General features: G+C 31.1%; 1 protein-coding gene across 1 annotated transcript in view; it reads left to right on the top strand.

The window, feature by feature from the left end:
- The window catches only part of LOC106466735 (serine/threonine-protein kinase 31-like), an 89,363-nt gene that overhangs the window by 22,594 nt on the left and 48,265 nt on the right, over positions 1 to 18,504 (top strand). The window contains exons 4-9 of the mRNA XM_013927038.2: positions 379 to 483; positions 2,499 to 2,605; positions 7,319 to 7,386; positions 13,705 to 13,872; positions 15,254 to 15,328; positions 16,325 to 16,489. Of these exons, the coding sequence (XP_013782492.2) occupies positions 379 to 483; positions 2,499 to 2,605; positions 7,319 to 7,386; positions 13,705 to 13,872; positions 15,254 to 15,328; positions 16,325 to 16,489 (688 nt within the window). The remainder of the gene's footprint in view (positions 1 to 378; positions 484 to 2,498; positions 2,606 to 7,318; positions 7,387 to 13,704; positions 13,873 to 15,253; positions 15,329 to 16,324; positions 16,490 to 18,504) is intronic.

Below are 18,504 nucleotides of genomic sequence, written 5' to 3'. Positions count from 1 at the left end.
AAAATAAAATGATTATCACTAAAAGCTAAAAGTTTTATAAGTAGGTTAAAGATAATAGAATTTTGAATAGTGTACACCTTTAGATAATAACATTTCAATAAAAATAATTTAAGATTCAAGAATATCATTAGAATCATCAGGAGTAATGACAGGAAAAAAATGTTGGCATGGTAAAAAATTATGAGATTAATTTATTAAAAAACATCAACATTAGTTTACTGTATCTGTAATGTCCACGTTAAAATAATATTTCAAAATTACTTTATATCTGCTGATTTTTTTTCCAAAATTGACAAAAATACACTAATACCAGAAAGAAGTTCTTGAATTGTATTGTTAACTTCAGGAATAGATATAGTGATATTCTTTGACTTTCAGATTTGTCCAGTTTCTCTGTGAACCTGATGCAGAACGAGCTGTAGAAGAAAGAAATGGAATACTTTTGGATGGAAACCCTCTAATAGTTAGAAGAAGTTCTAAAAGGTAAGCTAACAACATACCACTGGAATCCATATGAAAAGGATTGCAAGTCTTTTTCCAGGTAAACAAAATCATACACTTCTTATGAAATTAATATCATCATAGCTGCTCTATCAAGACAGTTAGAAACTTAGTTGTATTTTCCCTTCTTCAGAAATAGGGGTGGGAGATAATGGATGCTTCAAGAAATGCCCTTTTTTTCACAATCATTATACTAAAGGAAAAAATCATTCTGTATAATTATAACTTCTGATTAGAGTAAGCTATGTATTTTGAGTGAAACTAGAATGAGCCTGGCCATCAGTGTAGGTAATTAGATATACTTTTCTTATGTATCTTATAAAGATTAGAGTGCAATGTTTCATCAGTTGGGTACACTCGCATTTAATTATTTTTCAGCTGTGATTTTTCAGCCATCATAGGAAATTTAGGTTAGTTTTAAATACAAATTCTTGGCTAACAATGCTATTAAAGCTTTGTAATAGAAGTTTAGTAATGAATGACAAATTAAAATAAAGTAAATGTAATTGTATTCAGTATAGCAAGTAACATACCAGTGTTGTTAAGGAAAGGAACAATAAGTAAACAAAATGGCATACCTTTGTTAGGGAACCCAAAAACACTAGTTCCCATTCTGAACCATAGTTGTTGATGTAGATTTCTTTGGAAATGACTCTTTCTGACAACATGCTTTACCTTCTAATATTATTTTATAGCAATGCAAGATAATGTTTCATGTTAAATTACTATTTAGCAACGCAGAAAATGTTTTGGAGATGGACTGACTAGATTTATTCAAAATTGTCTTATGTTCTTAGGAGGTGAGATCTGTTCCATTTTGGGATAATGAACTGTTTTGGAATTTTTATTTACCAACAAAAACATTGTTGAAAAGATCCAAAGTTTATTTTAACTATCAAAAACATAATACAGTGATAGTTCTAATTTCATGCAATCTAAATGGTGCTATAACTTTTATGTCAAACTGTTGGGGAGGAAGAGACATTAAAGATCAATTAGCTAAGAAACCCTGCTTGCTGAGGGTTCTTTATTACACACCAGGTGACTAAGTATGTGCAGATAGTGTTTGTATTAAAATCAAAGTTTAAAAACAAAAATCAATTATTTGGAAGTACATAACTAATAGTTATAAATATAATGTTATCCAGCAACATGATTGTCCTCCTTTTTCATATTGCAACACGTTTATTAGGAAAATGGGCATTTAGACTAATTGTTGTGTGAAGCATTTTTTCATTTCTTACACTTAAGATTTATTATTCTTTGTAAAGTATGTTTTTCTACTGAAGTAATTACAAGTTTAGTGTTGATTTCACTTCTGTAACACTGTATACACTTACATTTGTTCCAAGGCTTTCAAATACGAAGTCTTTTTAAGTCACCAAGGTGGAATAATGTTTAGTGTTATTTATAAACAATACAGTGTAGTCATGACTTTGGTGGTTTTAATGCCAGATACAGTTATAAACACGTTAAGCTAAAATAGGGCCAGGCACCAAGTCTGTAGAAGACGCTGCATCTATGGCTATTTATATCTATTGAATAAAGCTTTTGTTTTTCTACATATTAAAAAAAATTTGTATTTAATTAGAATTCTTATAGATAATTATTTCACCTGCTTTAAAACATACCCCTTCATTTGAATTGGTTATAGTTTTCATATGTTGTAGTACAGAATGGTGAAATGTGCTTGCTATCTCTTAGTTAAAATGTAAATTTTTCCAAACTTATTTTCCAGAGTTTTTAGTTTGAATGCATGGCTTCGTTCAAGTAACATAAACTTTCCCTGTCAGTGAATCAGATAAGAGGATTTTTTCAGATTCTGTTCATTCTATTTAAGAATGTGATCTATTACAATTACTTATTTTTGCTTTTTTATAATTTATAATCAGTTTTTTATATGTTTTTTGTTATAAGCTATAATAGATAAGATAGTCTAAAGATTTTCAGTAAAGCTTTAACATCAAGTTCAACACATATTGAAATTTTTATTGTAGGGATGGTCCCCGTGAACAAGGATATCAAGGAGGAAAGTTTGAAAAGAAAGGGAAAAAACAGATGAATGACAAAAAAGTTCATGTGTTCAGTGGAACATTGACAGCAGGTACCTATAAATTTTGTTAAAAAATATAAGAAAAAAAAGAGTTAAATCCATGTCATGCCTCATAAGATACAAAGCACCAGTGCTTTCGATCTCTGGTTTCAAATGGCACCAGCAGATGAGACTGGTGCTCTCCCACCCAATCCATTGCAAGCTAACAGTTAGTACCCATCATACAGCTAGGTGGAGTGGAATAATTAGGTTAAAGTGTCTTGCTCGAGAACATAAAAGCAAGACAACTTCGAAAACACAGCTGTCTGACTACACGTTCAAAGCGTGAAACCACTAAGACAAATATGAGTACCTAGATAATTGGCTATTTTATCCTTGTATATATCCTTGTAGTATATATAGTGTTGGTACGATATTTGTATATGTACACATACTTATGTTGCAGTCAGTGATAACTTTTTTAACAGAATGTAAGATATTTGTCAAATTTATTCTTTAGTTTTGAAATAGATTTATATAAACATGTTTGGACATATTCTTCAAGGATTACTTGTATTTCTTCCATCTTTAAAACGCTGATATATTATTTTTTTTAAATAATTATTTATTTCACAAATGTATTCACCATTGCTGCACTAGCAAATGCTTATATTTTGCAAATAAGCATAGATATGAATTTCACATACAGCAGTGCTGCAAGTAAGCTTTTGAATTTAGGAATCAGCAGGCCCTTGTTTTTTTTTTCTTTATGGTTACCAGAAAAAAGACTCGTAGAAATTTAATACAAAGTCTAAAACAAGCCTTGCAATCGTTTACCATGGTACTGACTGTTACCATTGGCATATTGGGTACTAATATTGATTCCATTCTTTTGTTATTATTCCATTATTGGGTAGTACTTTATGAAAGGGAGTTCTTCCATTGCAATAAAATTAGCTGTGTTCATTTTTGTGCACATATTTTCGTTTTATGTTTTGTAACATTTTGCTTCTGTTTCACAAAAGCACCTAGGAATTCTCCTTTCTTCAGGCTGAATTTGCTTTCCTAAAACATACTGCCATGCCTTGCACTACTGTAATGTTTGCTGAGTGACTCTTTCATAAAAGAGCTGCGACTTGTAATAAAATCAGTCTTCCTGGCAACCTGCGTGCCTTTGCAATTACATTACCCCCATTTCATGAACTAACTAACTGAACTGTTGGCACCATGAACTGTAAGCTTTTTATTTTACACATTCAGGAATTAAGACTCTGAAGCTGTGGGCTTTTCTCTGTTAGAATTTTCATTTTGTTCTTTTGTAATATCTAAATCATTTGTTTAATTTGTATTTTGGCTATTTTTTGGATTTATATTAATAAATGGCAGTATTTTTTGCTGTCTGTTAACTCTATTACCCCGTGTACCCTTTACTGCACATGACACAAGGTTTTAGTCTCTTACATTCAAAATTTTATTAAAATACTTTTTGTTTATGTTATACCAATTAGAATAGCATAAAATCTTAGCTAATAATCCATATTTTAATAGTATACAAGTTTTAAGTTTTTAATTCTATAAGGCAATATTTAAAAAAATCTTGTGTGACCCATGTGACACATTTTCTCTTAGCATGTCATCATCCCACCACCCCTCGAAAAAGTACAAAATTAAATGTAAAATATTCTCTATAAGATCGTTATTGCTCAAAGAAACCATAATTTTTATAGCCTTCAATTTTGTTTGGTTACAGAGCTATCAAATAGAAAATCAGACCCCTCCTGCCACACCCACCTGTCACATCCTCTCTTTCACAATTCCTTGATAGTTCTCTCATACATTTCATTATATATTACCTATAACCAATAGAAAGTCAAGATTTTCATCTATCAAATGACGTATTGTATAACATTTTGTTCTGAACAGTTAAATTTCAATTTCATTTAGAGTACGAATATCATTCCCGTGGGAAAGTTAACATGGTTACAGAGCTATCAAATTGATTTAGCCCATGTTTAGAGAGTTAAATGCCATTTTTTTTTAAGGTTTTGCAGTTCTCATTTTCACAAGCAATCATGTGCTGCACTTCTTCTAATGGACTGTGGGTCTAGATTTTCCATATAAACCAAACAGCAACAATCTTAGGTGCTAAACAACCATATTGTTTTACATGTGGATCTAATGGGGCATTTAAAAAAAAAGTAATATAATGTTGTGAAATGCTGAGAAAGTGCTAAAAAAGTATAATAAAGAAAAACATCACAAAGTAATTGCTGTAAGTGATTAACCATACTGAGACGGGTCTTCCTGTGGTCGTTGGTCAAAGGCCATGTAGACTTACATTCAAAATGTTATTGAACTACTATTTTATGAATGTATGTCAATAAGTTTGGTATCCAATTGTACATTATAATTCAAATTTTAGTATTATACATGAGTTAATTTCTTAATTTAAAATTAAATATTACAAAAACACACCTAAACATCGATTTTTATGTGACATGAATAAGGAACTCAAATTACCAATATTGACAAGCTAGAGTATAAAATAAGAACCTCCTATTTTTTCTATTTGCTGAGATATTGCAACATTTAGTGAATCAAACACTGTGGCTCACCCACCCACATCTTTCCATTTTTGGAAATACTTGCTTACGTACACCTACTTCTGTCTGTGATGTGTGAAGAACCCATTGAAAGCCCAGAATGTCCCCATGTGGTTCTCTGAGCCTTTGTAAAGTATTTACATGGGAAACCCTTTCTTTTCATGTTAGATTCCAAGTGGTAATTTAGACATTACTGAGCTTAAAAAATCTTATTTTTTTTACACCCAAATATAGCTTAGTTAATAAGCTTGGTAAATTATAGTGGAATTCTGTGGTACTTTATTATTTAAGTAATTTATTATTTTTTATTTCAAAATGTATATATAAAATTGAAAACAATTATTTTGTTTTACGTTCTCCGCTTTCAAAACTTGATAAGGCTTAGCATGTTACAGCAAATGAGTAGAAAGTTTGTAACTAGAAGATATAATTGTTTTCTATACTTCTATACCGTTCTGTGTTTTAAGAAAAAGCTGAAATTTAAAAACTTATTTGGAAATAGTAATAATGTATATACATATATAAACATTTGTGTTTTTGTGTTATAGTATGTAGTAATTCTAGAATGAAAAGATTTATGTAAATTTCCAGTTTTTTATGGTTGTTAAGACGTTAGTTGAATCGACCAAACCCGAACAGAGATACAATATTGAAAATAACAGATAAAATATACATTTTGTTTCTAAAAAGGGGTTTGATAATTCTCTAGAGGATTTAAAAATTTTCTGATGCATAAAAGTATTTTTAATCTTAAAATCAAATTTACTTCTCATGTTGGGGAGTCAACTTTCGAAAGTAAAAAATCCATGAGCAGATAATTAATTAAAAAATCTGATACTTTGTGTTCAAATGCCTTGTAATGTTTACTGATAATCTGCAATATTTTGTGAAGATGCATGTACATTTTAAAAAGTTACAGTATAGCTACTTTATGATTACTTTTGGGAATATGGGCTGGGTGGAATTGACCCACCCATATTTTAAAAAGTTACAGTATAACTACTTTATGATTACTTTTGGGAATATGGGCTGGGTAGAATTGACCCACCCATATTAGAAGGGTTAAAAGAACATTTATTATCACCCAAAGACAAAAATTGTTGTCATGATGACCAAAATGGACACTATTTGGAACACTGTACAGTGACATGAAGATTATATGTTATTCGTATAAGAATATGCATTTATACAAAAATTGTTTGAAGAACTGAAAGCTGAGATCAAGTTGGGTTTAAGTTGGTGGTTGCTTGTCAGACAACTTCTTTAATTAACTAAGCTAATGTGTCTCAAGTGCTTCAACTAAGTTTCAGTTTTCTACTTGAAATTTGCAAGCTGAATGGTATTGCTTAAATGTCCTGCCAATTTTGTTATTAATTCACCAGTGAAATGGAAATTGGAACTTATGGTATGACCAAGATGAAGGCCTAATTAAAATATGTTTCACATCTGATGGCCTTTAGTCAAGAATAATTTCTTCATTTCCATTATACAACATTTGTAACTGCTTTCAATTTGTGTATGTAAGGGCTGCTAAAGCTTCATGGTGTAGGCTAGTGTGTAAAGCAATAAAAGCTGTATTATATATTTTGATAAATAAAGTTCAAATGTTAGTTTCTAAATTTGAGATTTGATTTAAAATTTGTCAAGTAACATCTTTATTTATGGTGTATGTACCTTATACACACCAAGTAAACCATGTTATATCTCATACATGGTAAAAAGTGTGCATCATTAGCCTGTTAGGATACTCACAGTTAGTTGATAAAAGTTAATGCACATTTATGTTGGATCGTTGAGATCATTACGGTTGATGATAATGTTGAAATTTTATTTTAAGTGTCAAAATTAATTTATTCTAAAGACCTTAATTTAGAAAATGGCTCAGGGTATTGATAAGATATGTTTTTCTGTCTATAGATTTCCCCATGATTAATAGTGGTTGTTATTTAGTACATTAGTTAAACAGAAAAATATGCTTTGGTCGTATAACTTGCATTCCAGTGCTTGGGAATTAATTTACGTTCCATAGTGTTCTTATATATATATATATTTTAATAATGAATTATGAAAGTTTTTGATTTTTAAATGTTTGGCAGTGTAAACTTTTAATAATTTTTTAAACTTAATGAACTTATATTGGATTTTGCTTGTAAATGTAGTAATGCTATTGTTTTTTTTACAGGTTCAGGGAGCTTTAACTCTTTAAGAAAAACCTCCACAGATTCAATACCTTACCTGGAACATTATGGTGTAAGATTCAGATATTGATCATATTTTGATGTAGTGTTTTTCTGTTCAATTCTTAGCCTTTTCAGTTGTAATAAATAACTAAATATAAGCTCTGTATGTTATGGTAGGAATAATAAATTATTTCTGAAAGGTTTTCTTATAATACAAAGTACAACTTATTACCCCCAACTAAGTTAGGATATTGTTTTCACACCTCTGTGCGAATGAACAGTATAATTCAAAGTTTTCATCTGATAATGATCAAATATGGTACAAAGGTCCTCAGAAAACCAGTTAATTAACTTCTGGTGGATCTAGGTCAAAGATCAATGTCACACTGAAGGTAAAAACACAACTTTAAAATTTATTATCTGATTTTGATTGAGGATTGATGCAATTTTGATTGCGAAGGTTGAGTTATACCAAGTACCAACTGATTAACTTTTGATTACCATAATTCAAGGTCACACTAAAGATCAAACATTACTCAGAAGTGAGCATTTGATTTTCATCACGTTTAGTACAGAGGTTGAGTGTCCTCAGTATTATAGTATGCATACCGCACAATGCCTATTGTGGTTAACAGATTAGAAATTCAAGTTTAAGACATTGACAAGTTATAATAGTAAAAAAGAACCTCCCAACTTTTTGATTTGCTGAAATATCAATATATTCAGCAAACCTACCAGAATAGCCCGTTATACTACATTCTTTTGAAACCTCTTCTCATAAGTACATATTTATAACCAATAGAAAGAGCACATTCCAAACTACATAAACCTGACAGTCATTTGCAATTGACTTGAAGGGAATGCCAGAGTTTTAGTGAAAATGTTGAAGTTTGGTGATTAAGTTGGTGCTATGAACAGAAATGCAATTTTTTAACCCAAATATAGCTTAGTTAGAAAGCCAGGTAAGTTACAGTGATTTTATGTGTACCAGTATAATAATTTGATAGTTTTTTTTTATTTTCAAAAATTTGTCTTTGAAATGTACAAAAATTAATTTGTCTTCCCCCCTACTTTTGAGAGAATAAACGAGGAATGTGGCAAGGCTTAGTAAGTATAACATGTGAGTACAAGTCAATTTTGTAACATTATAAGTACTAGAAATTATTGTTTTTCTGTATATCTTCTATTTATTGTTCTATATTCTATAACTAAAAATTAAGCATTTATGAGTAGGTAGTAATAATATATAGACATGTTTAAAACCACTTACACACTTCGTATACCTATACTGCTAAATTCCGACCATACTGGGAAGATAACTAACGTGCAAATACCTAAAAAGTTTATTGGATTGGCCCAGACCTTGTACAGAGCTATATACATAAACATATTTTCACATTTTTATTACTGTAAACAAGTCTCCTTGCAACCACTATACTGTAAACAAGCCGACAAATCCTCTCCCACTGTTTTCTCAGATTCAAGTTTATGATAAGCTCCATGTGAATCATTGGCTTATTGCACCACACATACGTGTTTGCTATCGACAGTGTTGTATTATAGTGTCATGTAAACAGTCTAATGGCAGGAGCAGTGATTCATTGCTTTATGTTTGGCAAGTTTTTGCTTCAGCTGCTAACAGTAAAATAAACATAGAAAATAGATGTGAAAAGGTTAAAAGTTGAAACTCTCAGAAGTACTTTGGTACTTCGTGGTCAAAACTAAAAAGTATAGAACAGTACTGCTTGTTTTATTTCACTTTTTTTTATGGTGATTAGGAGTTCAGTCAAATTAACTGAATGTATTTAGAGTTAGGGTGGAGAAGTAACAGATAGAATATAAAGTTTTAGTGAAAAAAATTTGATATCTGTTTACTAGGTTTTTGAGATTATGCAAATGAAATTTGACGATTTTCAGATGAAAAAGTATTTTCAGTTTTAAAATGAAAATCACTTTGCACTTGGAACAGTCAACACTCTGATTCCATATACTTATGGACAAATTTTTGGTAAAAATACCTAATTATAAATTCTGATTTTTGTGTGTGTGTATAAAAGACTTGTAATGTTTACTAAAAGCTTGAAAAATTGCCTGAAAATACAGAAAACATGTTAAAAGTTATAATATGGAAACTGATGATCACTTTGGGGTCACGTGGTCATTGTAATCAAGCAAGGCAGTAGTGAAAGCGTTAATATACAAATCGGCAAGTCACATGATAACCACAGCCAATATAAAGTTGTGTTGGAACAACATGTACCAGAATTACATTTTGTGGTTATTTATTGTTTTACAGATAGCGTAATACTACCAAATATTTATTGCTTTTAGGTAGGGTAGGTAACAGCCCTTTCTGATGCAGAATATTCACACATTCAGATCATAAAGATGTGTTCAAATTAGGGAATCAGATGGGGGGATATTCTTTATGCTTAATAGCACTGGAAAACAAAGGAATATAGATCAACTTATTGCACCATCCAGAAAAAGATCTGCAACAAAGTGTATCCTGGCCATGGTAAGCAAAGTGTGGCATATTGTGACTGGTGAAAATACATGAACACAGTGCAAAAGCCATCAACATGTTCCAGGCAGTGATACACAACACAATCAAGAAGGATCTCCATCTGGAAAATCAACACAAGTCACAGGTGCTGAAGTTGCTGTAATGATATAACTGTTCAACTGTTGTATACCTCAAGTAGCTGGAGAATATTCCATACAAAGATAAACCAGTCAAGTTACCAGATGCAGTGCCTATGAATTTCTTTATGATCAGACTGTTGAAATGGGTGCTGGGAAACTGTTGTCCTTCTACACTACATGGATAATGGAAAGCATGCAGGGAGCAGTAATATACTTTGTAAATGACAGCTTTATGATGGAGCCTTTTGCAAAGGAAACTGTGCTACAGGCCTGTTGTCAAAATGCATGGTCATGAGATAGAGTATGATTGGACATAACGACACTGGCTGTAATGATGTAATGAAGCTCCAAAATTGTTTTAATGTAATGTACTCAACTCGATATAAAAGAAAATCTAAATCCAAATGTCACAATTTACAGAAGAGCACAAAGAGGATATACTTTTAATGTAGTGGATGTATTCATAAAATGTTTTTACCAGAATGCTTGAAGTAATGTTTTGCTGATTCTGTTCACAGACAGTTTTTTTTATTGAGAACATACTCATCATGAAACATAGAAACTAACACCAGTATTTGTGTTAATTTGTATACCTCTTTCATTTTGAGATATTCAAATAGTTCAAAAACTTGTTCATAAGTATTTGTGAAACAGTAGTGATATGTTTTATTAGTGATATTGCCTTGAATTGGACAGGCATTAAAGTTTTTAACACAAAAACTGCCAAGGCTGTCAATTTGACATTTAAAAATTTTTAAATTTAAATATCTTTGCATGTATGAAAGATAAACTGTTGTCCATTCATGCCTTTTCCTATATCCTTGTATTAAATACCCTGATAAAGGCAGAATAGTAAAATTAAAAATGTTATAATCACTTTTACCTAGAACTGCCAAAGACCCATCAATTTGACTGCTATTTACAATACACACTTTTATTTATAACAACATAAAATTCAGGTTTTTTTTGTATTGCAAGTAGCCTCCAGTTTCAGTATAAGCACTTGTTATATTTTCCCAAACTGAGCTCTTAGCTCTTTTATTACATTAATATTTGATTATGTTTTGGCCCTTGAAGTGTTAAAGAACAGATGTATGTTCATATGAATGAATTTTAGCATAGTCTACCTATAATCCTAGGAATTCCTGTGAGATGTGGCATCTACTTGTCTGTTGATTTGAGTATATATAATAAAGAAAGTGAAAGATACACAAAAATGGCTCAAAGAGAACGAATGTCTGATTAACAAGTGATAGAGATGCTCAGAACTTTGTCACAAAATGATTCTGATGAGTCCGGGCTTTGTGAAACAGAAAGTCCTGCAAGTGAAAGGGAGGAAAATTCCACTAAAGTGCCACTGCCATGAAAATAGCTTTCCAGGCAAAGAAGAGATCATAGCAGAAGCAGCAGTCCTGGACAATCCTCTGCAGTGCCAGCCTCTTTACCTGTGTCATCTCCTGCAGAAGTTGCAGATGCTCCAGCTGTGCCAGCCACTTTGCCCAGTACAGTACCACTCACAATGACTTCAGCTACATCATCACTGTGAGCTGACATGTAGGAGATTGGGAAGGATGAAACAATTTGGGAAATTATGGATCCAGGTGTTGAGGCTGCAGGAAGATGGGCTGCACAAAATGTTTTGACAGAAACTCCAGGTTCCACACAGTACACAAAATGCAACATTGATAGTCCTCTCAGTGCTTTTCAATTATTGATATGCAAATGCTATGCTACATCCTACAATGTACTGAAGCAGAGGTGCATAGGGAGCAAAACTATGGTTCCTGGAAAATATCTCTGGAGGAATTGTAAGCGATTATTGCACTGCTATATGTTCATGGGGCCTATGGTGGCAATAATACTTACCTAGAGAGCTTTTGGTCTGTACAATGGGGAATTCTTTTTTTTTTTTACAGAGACAATTCCAAGGAATTGATTTCAAGAAATACTGAGATTTTTGCATTTTGACTTGAAAGCAACGAGAAGTGCCCAAATTCAAACATACAAATTTTTCCTGGCATCAGAAATTTGTAATGGCTTCACTGAAAACACTGCAAACAAGCTAGGAGAGAACATTATTGTGGATAAGCAGCAATTTCCCAGAAAAGCACAGTATCACTGTACACAATACATGGCAAAGAAATCAGACAAATCTGGAATAAAATTTTGGTTGCCAGTAGACATTACCTCAAAATACATTCTTAATGGCATTGATTTCAAGAAATACTGAGATTTTTGCATTTTGACTTGAAAGCAACGAGAAGTGCCCAAATTCAAACAGACAAATTTTCCCTGGCATCAGAAATTTGTAATGGCTTCACTGAAAACACTGCAAACAAGCCAGGAGAGAACATTATTGTGGATAAGCAGCAATTTCCCACAAAAGCACAGTGTCACTGGACACAATACATAGCAAAGAAACCAGATAAATCTGGAATAAAATTTTGGTTGCCAGTAGACATTACCTCAAAATACATTTTTAATGGCACTCGGCTGATGGCACCCTACTTAGGAAAAGAGAGGAATGTGACTACAGACAGTTTTTTACTTCCCTTGATTTGGCAAAAGAGGTGCAGGAAAAAACTCATCCCAGTTGGAACAGCGAACAAATCAAGAAGGGAGCTTCCACCGTCTATACTAAACTTGCAACCAGAGCTGTACACCAGTACAATTTTGAAACACAGTGACTTTGCTACATGGCTGTTTACAAATGCAAGCCAAAGGAGAATGTTTGCATTCTCAGCTCTCTTCACATGTCAGTTGGTATTGACACTACTTTTAAAAGCAAAACAGAGACTGCTTTTCTACAACTAGATGAAGTATGGAGTGGATGTTGCAGACCAGATGACACGTCAATACTCATGAAAAGCTGGTTCTCGTTGATGGCCAGTTGCTGTATTTTACAATGTCCTGGACCTGGCAGCTATCAGTTCCTTTATTTTGTACAAGGAATGCACTGGAGAAAATATAAGTAGGAGAGATTTCATCTTGAAGCTAGCCTCAGCACTTCGACAAAAACAAGGTTTGAGAAAATTGCAAAACATCAAGCATCTCAGCCTGAATTCAGTGCCACATCCAGTAAAACACACAAAAGAATGCAATGCCAGGTAGCTAAATGCAATAAACATAGAACTTCAAATAAATGTGCCCTTTGTGAAAGACTTGTGTGTGGTAAATGCACAGTGAAAGTTGAAAGATGTTTCACCTGTGGGGATTGAGCTGCTTAGGCTAGTTTATAATAGTAATTGCATAATTCTCTTAAGTTTTTTACAAGTGTATACTGTTTAGAATAATTTACCTACTAGTTTGTATTTAAAGTTTTGTATGCACATATAGCTGCTTATGTGTTTACTAACTTGTTTCTTTTAATACGTTTATTATATTATGGTATTTAAGTTATTGAAGTTTTTTTTTGCACAACTGTTCATTTTAATACAGTGTTTCAGCTGTAATTAGATCTGATTTGTATTCAATAATTTGTCTTTCATTTTAATACTGACATTGTGATATGTAGCAGTCAAAGTGATGGCAGTATGGAGGTTCTAGGTACGTGTCAAACCCTGGTGGTTATAGTGTTAAAAGATATATTTCTAACAGTACTATTTGGTCTTGTTTTTTAGAGGGCAATTATATTAAACACTTTCATTTAAAAAAACATCTTTTAGTGCTGTTTTAGAAATCAAGATGTGATTTTATTTTTTCTTAATTTGACAATGTAAAATGTTTTATTTATTACTGTTAGACTGTTGGAACTTCAGAAGAAGAATTGATAGTTGTACATGTAGAAGATCCCACAATTTTCTTTTCACAAAAAGTCGAATCTAACCAGCACTTGGTAGAAATTGCAAAGCAACTTTCTCAGGTTTGTCCAAAGGCCAAGAGTGTTCAAGGTATTCCTCAGATGTTTAAGGTATGTATTTAAGAGAAAATGAAAATCTTGATAGTGTAGATTTAATGTTAGAAAATGGTTGTTTGGCGTACATAAGTCTCTTGGTTTTCCTTTAAGCCTTTTAAACCCTATACCTATATTTTATTTATGTTCAAATATTTGTCAATTCAAGCATTTAACTTTTAAATATCAAAAAAGAAAGTTTAAAATGAGTTACTTTAAGACTTTCTGTATATTCTTGACATCTGTACTGCTAATGAGGTGAAATTAATTTTTTATCACACATTAAAAAGTACCCATTGAAATATACTGATGTTTAATAATACTGTAATATTTTGTATACAAACACACTAGAAGAGAATCCTATGTTGCTAATATTACTAAATGTTTGGAAACTTAATGTTTACTACTGAACCGTTTGCTAGATAATATTCAAGTATAGCAAAAACTCATTGCTGTGTATAAGTTTTAAAAATAAAAAGGCCAAAGTGTGGATAGTCATATTATAACTTATAACCCTGAACATTTAGTTCAGCTATTATAAGGGATAGAAAATCTGAACAAATTTATACAACTCTTATTTTGCTCTTTAAAACTGATTTTTACATAAATAAAAAAAATCAAAATGTAAAACACAATGTAATTACTTCCTTTTGTATATATTTTGAAGTAAGAAAATTAAAGAAGTAGAAACTATGAAGTGTGGTGATTCACAGTACATATCTCTCTTAGATTATTTTTTATCCAGTGCATGTGCTATATATTAAATAGTGCTTAATATTAATAGAATTTAGATTGCCCTTTGCAAATAAATTATAAAAAAAAAAAAAGATGTAACTGTTTTACTCAACTGAACAAATTATTTCTAGCTCATAATCTTGAAAATTTTATGATACATTAGTTCCTGTTTTTTTAAAGCTAGATCAAATATTACAACTTTTGGTTTTCTATTTCTTAAAATTCTAACTTTAGTTTAACACATATTTTATGTTTGGTTTTAAATTGTGTATGACTACACAACTATGTTTAGGACCTTTACATTGTGACAAGAGAAGTCTTAAACAAATTTATTCATCCTTTTCATAAGTAGTGGTAAAATTAATTATTTAATTTCTCTCTTTTGAAATAACTAATCTTAACCAGTTACCTAAGATTTTTGATGTTTTACTTAAAACTTATCTTCTAACTTAATATTTTTGAACTATTATTTCATTATCTTATTTGTTACTCAACATTTAATGAAAACCTGATTGTCAAAATGAATTGTTGAAAGGTTTGGTCTCTGTTTGTGCCAAAAGACTAATGATGAGATTAATGTGTGAATTTTCTTCAGTTTAATGGGTAGATGATTAAAGATAAGTATTGCATAGAATGAAGTTTTTTTTATATTCCTCTAATGCAGATTTATGGAGCTCAGTTTAGTGAGGACCAACAGTGGTATCGATGTGAGATAATAAAAAACAACATGCCTGATCAAGTAAGGAAAACAAACAATCATGAATCAATTTCTTTATGGTTTTACACTATTCATATCATACTTGTTAGCAAACTGTGAATAATTTGACTTTACATGGATATATGGTGATCACGTTTTTAGTGACCACCGTTTTTTTTTTACATAGGTTGTTATTTATCATTAATATAACTTTTTAGGCTTCATTACAACACTTGAGCAAATCTGTGATTGATTAGTACTTAGGACTTAACAGTCCTGGTTAAGGTGGAACTGTAATACTTTGAGAACTTTCAAAATAACCTGGGACACACTGATAAGTTGTGAAGTCAAAGTGGTTGGTAATATGTATCCATCCCATAATTTTATCCAAGCAAGTTAAGTAACATTTATATTTACTTTGCATATATTTTCTAAACTGGTCTGTAGAAGTAACTGTGACTCAAATTTGAAATGTTTGAGGGTAAGAGTTAACATTTTTTTTAGTGTCATAGGAGTTGATTTCCCAGCAAATTCAAATTCAGATGTAAATTTATTAAGAGTGAATTTTTCACAAATAATTTTGAATGTGCATGGTCAAAAATGGTTATGTGGAGAAAAATGTTTGGTGCATTGCATCACTTAATCAGGTGTTATTCAACATGTAACAAAAAATCTGGTTGTGTAAATGAAATGTTGAAAGGTCTGGACCCTTAAAATTTAAAACCTGAGACACTGTTAATAAATCATACATTAGGAAATTGTATTTTTATTAACTGCTATAAATGATACTTTCTGAAAATGAAATGTAAATTTGGTAAACAACTATTCATTACTTAAGATTTTCAGACTTATTAATGTACATTTCCTTAAGTAATATTTTTGAAATATAATTTTTATTTGATTTTAAGCATTAAGCTTTGGAACAAATTGATAATAAAAAGCAAAACTTTGCAGGTTATAGCAATGAGAGTGTCCTATTCCTTAAGATTGGGCCAGATCGATTTTTAAAAACCGTAAACTGTCTTTTATTTCCTCTAGTGTGCTGTTAGATATATTGACTTTGGAAACAGAGAAGTGGTTAGTAATCAAAAGATTGTGGATCTTCCTGATGAACTGGCTTCCATACCTCCTTTAGCTTTCAAGTGTCGATTTCAGGGATTAAGAGGAACAATGATGGATACAGGAAATAAAAACTTTGAAGAGGTAAGTTAAGAATTTTTAAATTATTTTCTTTATTATATCTAGAGAATGCAGGAACAACTTTCTGTACTTAAATACATTAAAGAAAAGCAGAACAATTATCTTTTATCACATTAACATAGTTTAAATCTTTTTTGTATGATCTTATTGAAGTGCACAAATTATGATCTTTTAAAGAGGTACATTCAGAAATTAATTTAAAAACTTCGTTATCAATGTAGCTTGCAATTTAAATTTTTGTATAAGTATTAACTTCTTGATTTCAAAAAGAAATATTAAAAAGAAATCTCAGTCTTTGTTTTTCTCTATTATGTGACCTGTCTGAACTCCATTTTCTCCACTTCAGAATTTTCTAAATTCTAAAATGGATTGCTTCCATTGCCAACAATCAGAAACACACACACAAAAATATATATATAACATTTGTACCTCCTACCTGTTTGATATGCTGCGATATTAACAAACTTGTCAAACCCACCAGAAAATCTTTCTCTGACTTTTGAAATTGTTTGTTAAACAGCTTTACGTGGCTGGTGGACATGTTTATAACAATTAGAAAGATCAAATTCTCCTATACATAAATCTAATAATTCTGTATTTAGTCTTTTCCCTGTAAGCATTTAGTTGACAAGAATTGCTTAGACTGTGTTGAGCATAATTGGTACTCCAAACAGTAACAGATTTTTAATCTGTTTATAGGTTACATAGAAAGCTGGATAAAGTATAGTAGTTTGGGAGATTTCATTGTATTGACTAATCTGTTTTATGTTCTAAAATCCATTTTGAAAGCTATATGAATTTTTTATGAACACCCAAATTAGTGAGACTCAAAGAGTCTTAGGGGGAAAAGGTAAAATATTTTTACTTGTGTGCAAATGGCTTGAGTAGTCAGTGAGTACTACAAATACTTATTTTTTATGTAAATTTTATTTATAGTTACATATTTTTTAACAAAATTAACTATAATGTGAAAATTAGAAACTTCTCATTTTAGCCAAGAAAATTTCAGTAAAATATGATTTAAAATTTCACTAGCTCTAGTGAAGTGTGAAATATGACACTCAGATCATCCGCTGTTTATGTTACCTGTATGGAAAACATTAATGTGCTCTTGTTGTGATTATTACTGAAGTGAGAATTATTGCTTCAGTGGGTATAAAGTACAGCAATAAAACTGTAAAATTTAAAGAAAGCAGATGTGAAAATATTAACAGTTAAACTGTTAAGATAGGGGACTTGGAACTTTCTGATCAATACTCAGAGGAACAAATTGTATTATTCATATTATTTCATATTTTCTAACTTTTCACTGTACATTGACTTCGGTATAGTTAGAGTTAGGGTAGAGAAAAGAATAGATAAAAATATAAAGTGTTGCTGATAAAAACTTTTGCTATTCATTTAGGAGGCTCTTGAGGTTATGCAAATGAAATATGAAAACTGTAAGAGGAAAAAAGTATTTTCATTCTTAGCCTAATGTTTCTCTGGTGGGAGAGTGGTAAGTTTATGGACTTACAATGCTAAAATATGGGGTTTCATTCCCTGCAGTGGACACAGCAGATAGCCCACTGTGGCTTTGCTCTAAAACAAACAAACTCATAGCTTGACAACCACCTTTCACTCAGACTGACTTTGTAAAGGCTTTGGAAGTTCACAGATCTAGTAGAAACAAGGATAATAAAAAATATTTAAATTCTACAAAAGCAAGTAGGGATCGATATATATACTAGCTAGCTATAGTAATATACAAAGTTTAATGCTACAAAAAGTATTGAAACAAGAAAGTCAAAACTACAATACTGAGTTACTTAACATTTTTTAAATTTTATCCCTACTTTGACAAATCACTGTAATTACATTAATCTGAACCAAAGTGGGGATAACATTTTTAAATTTTAAGTAATTTAGTTTTTGCAGTCTTGACTTTTTTGTTTCAATACTTTTTTATTATACTTGTTTGTTTTATTTTTATTAGCTATATCTTTGTGCACCAGCAATACCAAGCATTGGGCATGCGT

Source organism: Limulus polyphemus, unplaced genomic scaffold (genome assembly GCF_000517525.1).
Source record: "Limulus polyphemus unplaced genomic scaffold, Limulus_polyphemus-2.1.2 Scaffold2365, whole genome shotgun sequence".
In the NCBI taxonomy this organism is placed as follows: Eukaryota; Metazoa; Arthropoda; class Merostomata; order Xiphosura; family Limulidae; genus Limulus; species Limulus polyphemus.
This window is presented reverse-complemented; position numbering and strand designations above follow the sequence as displayed.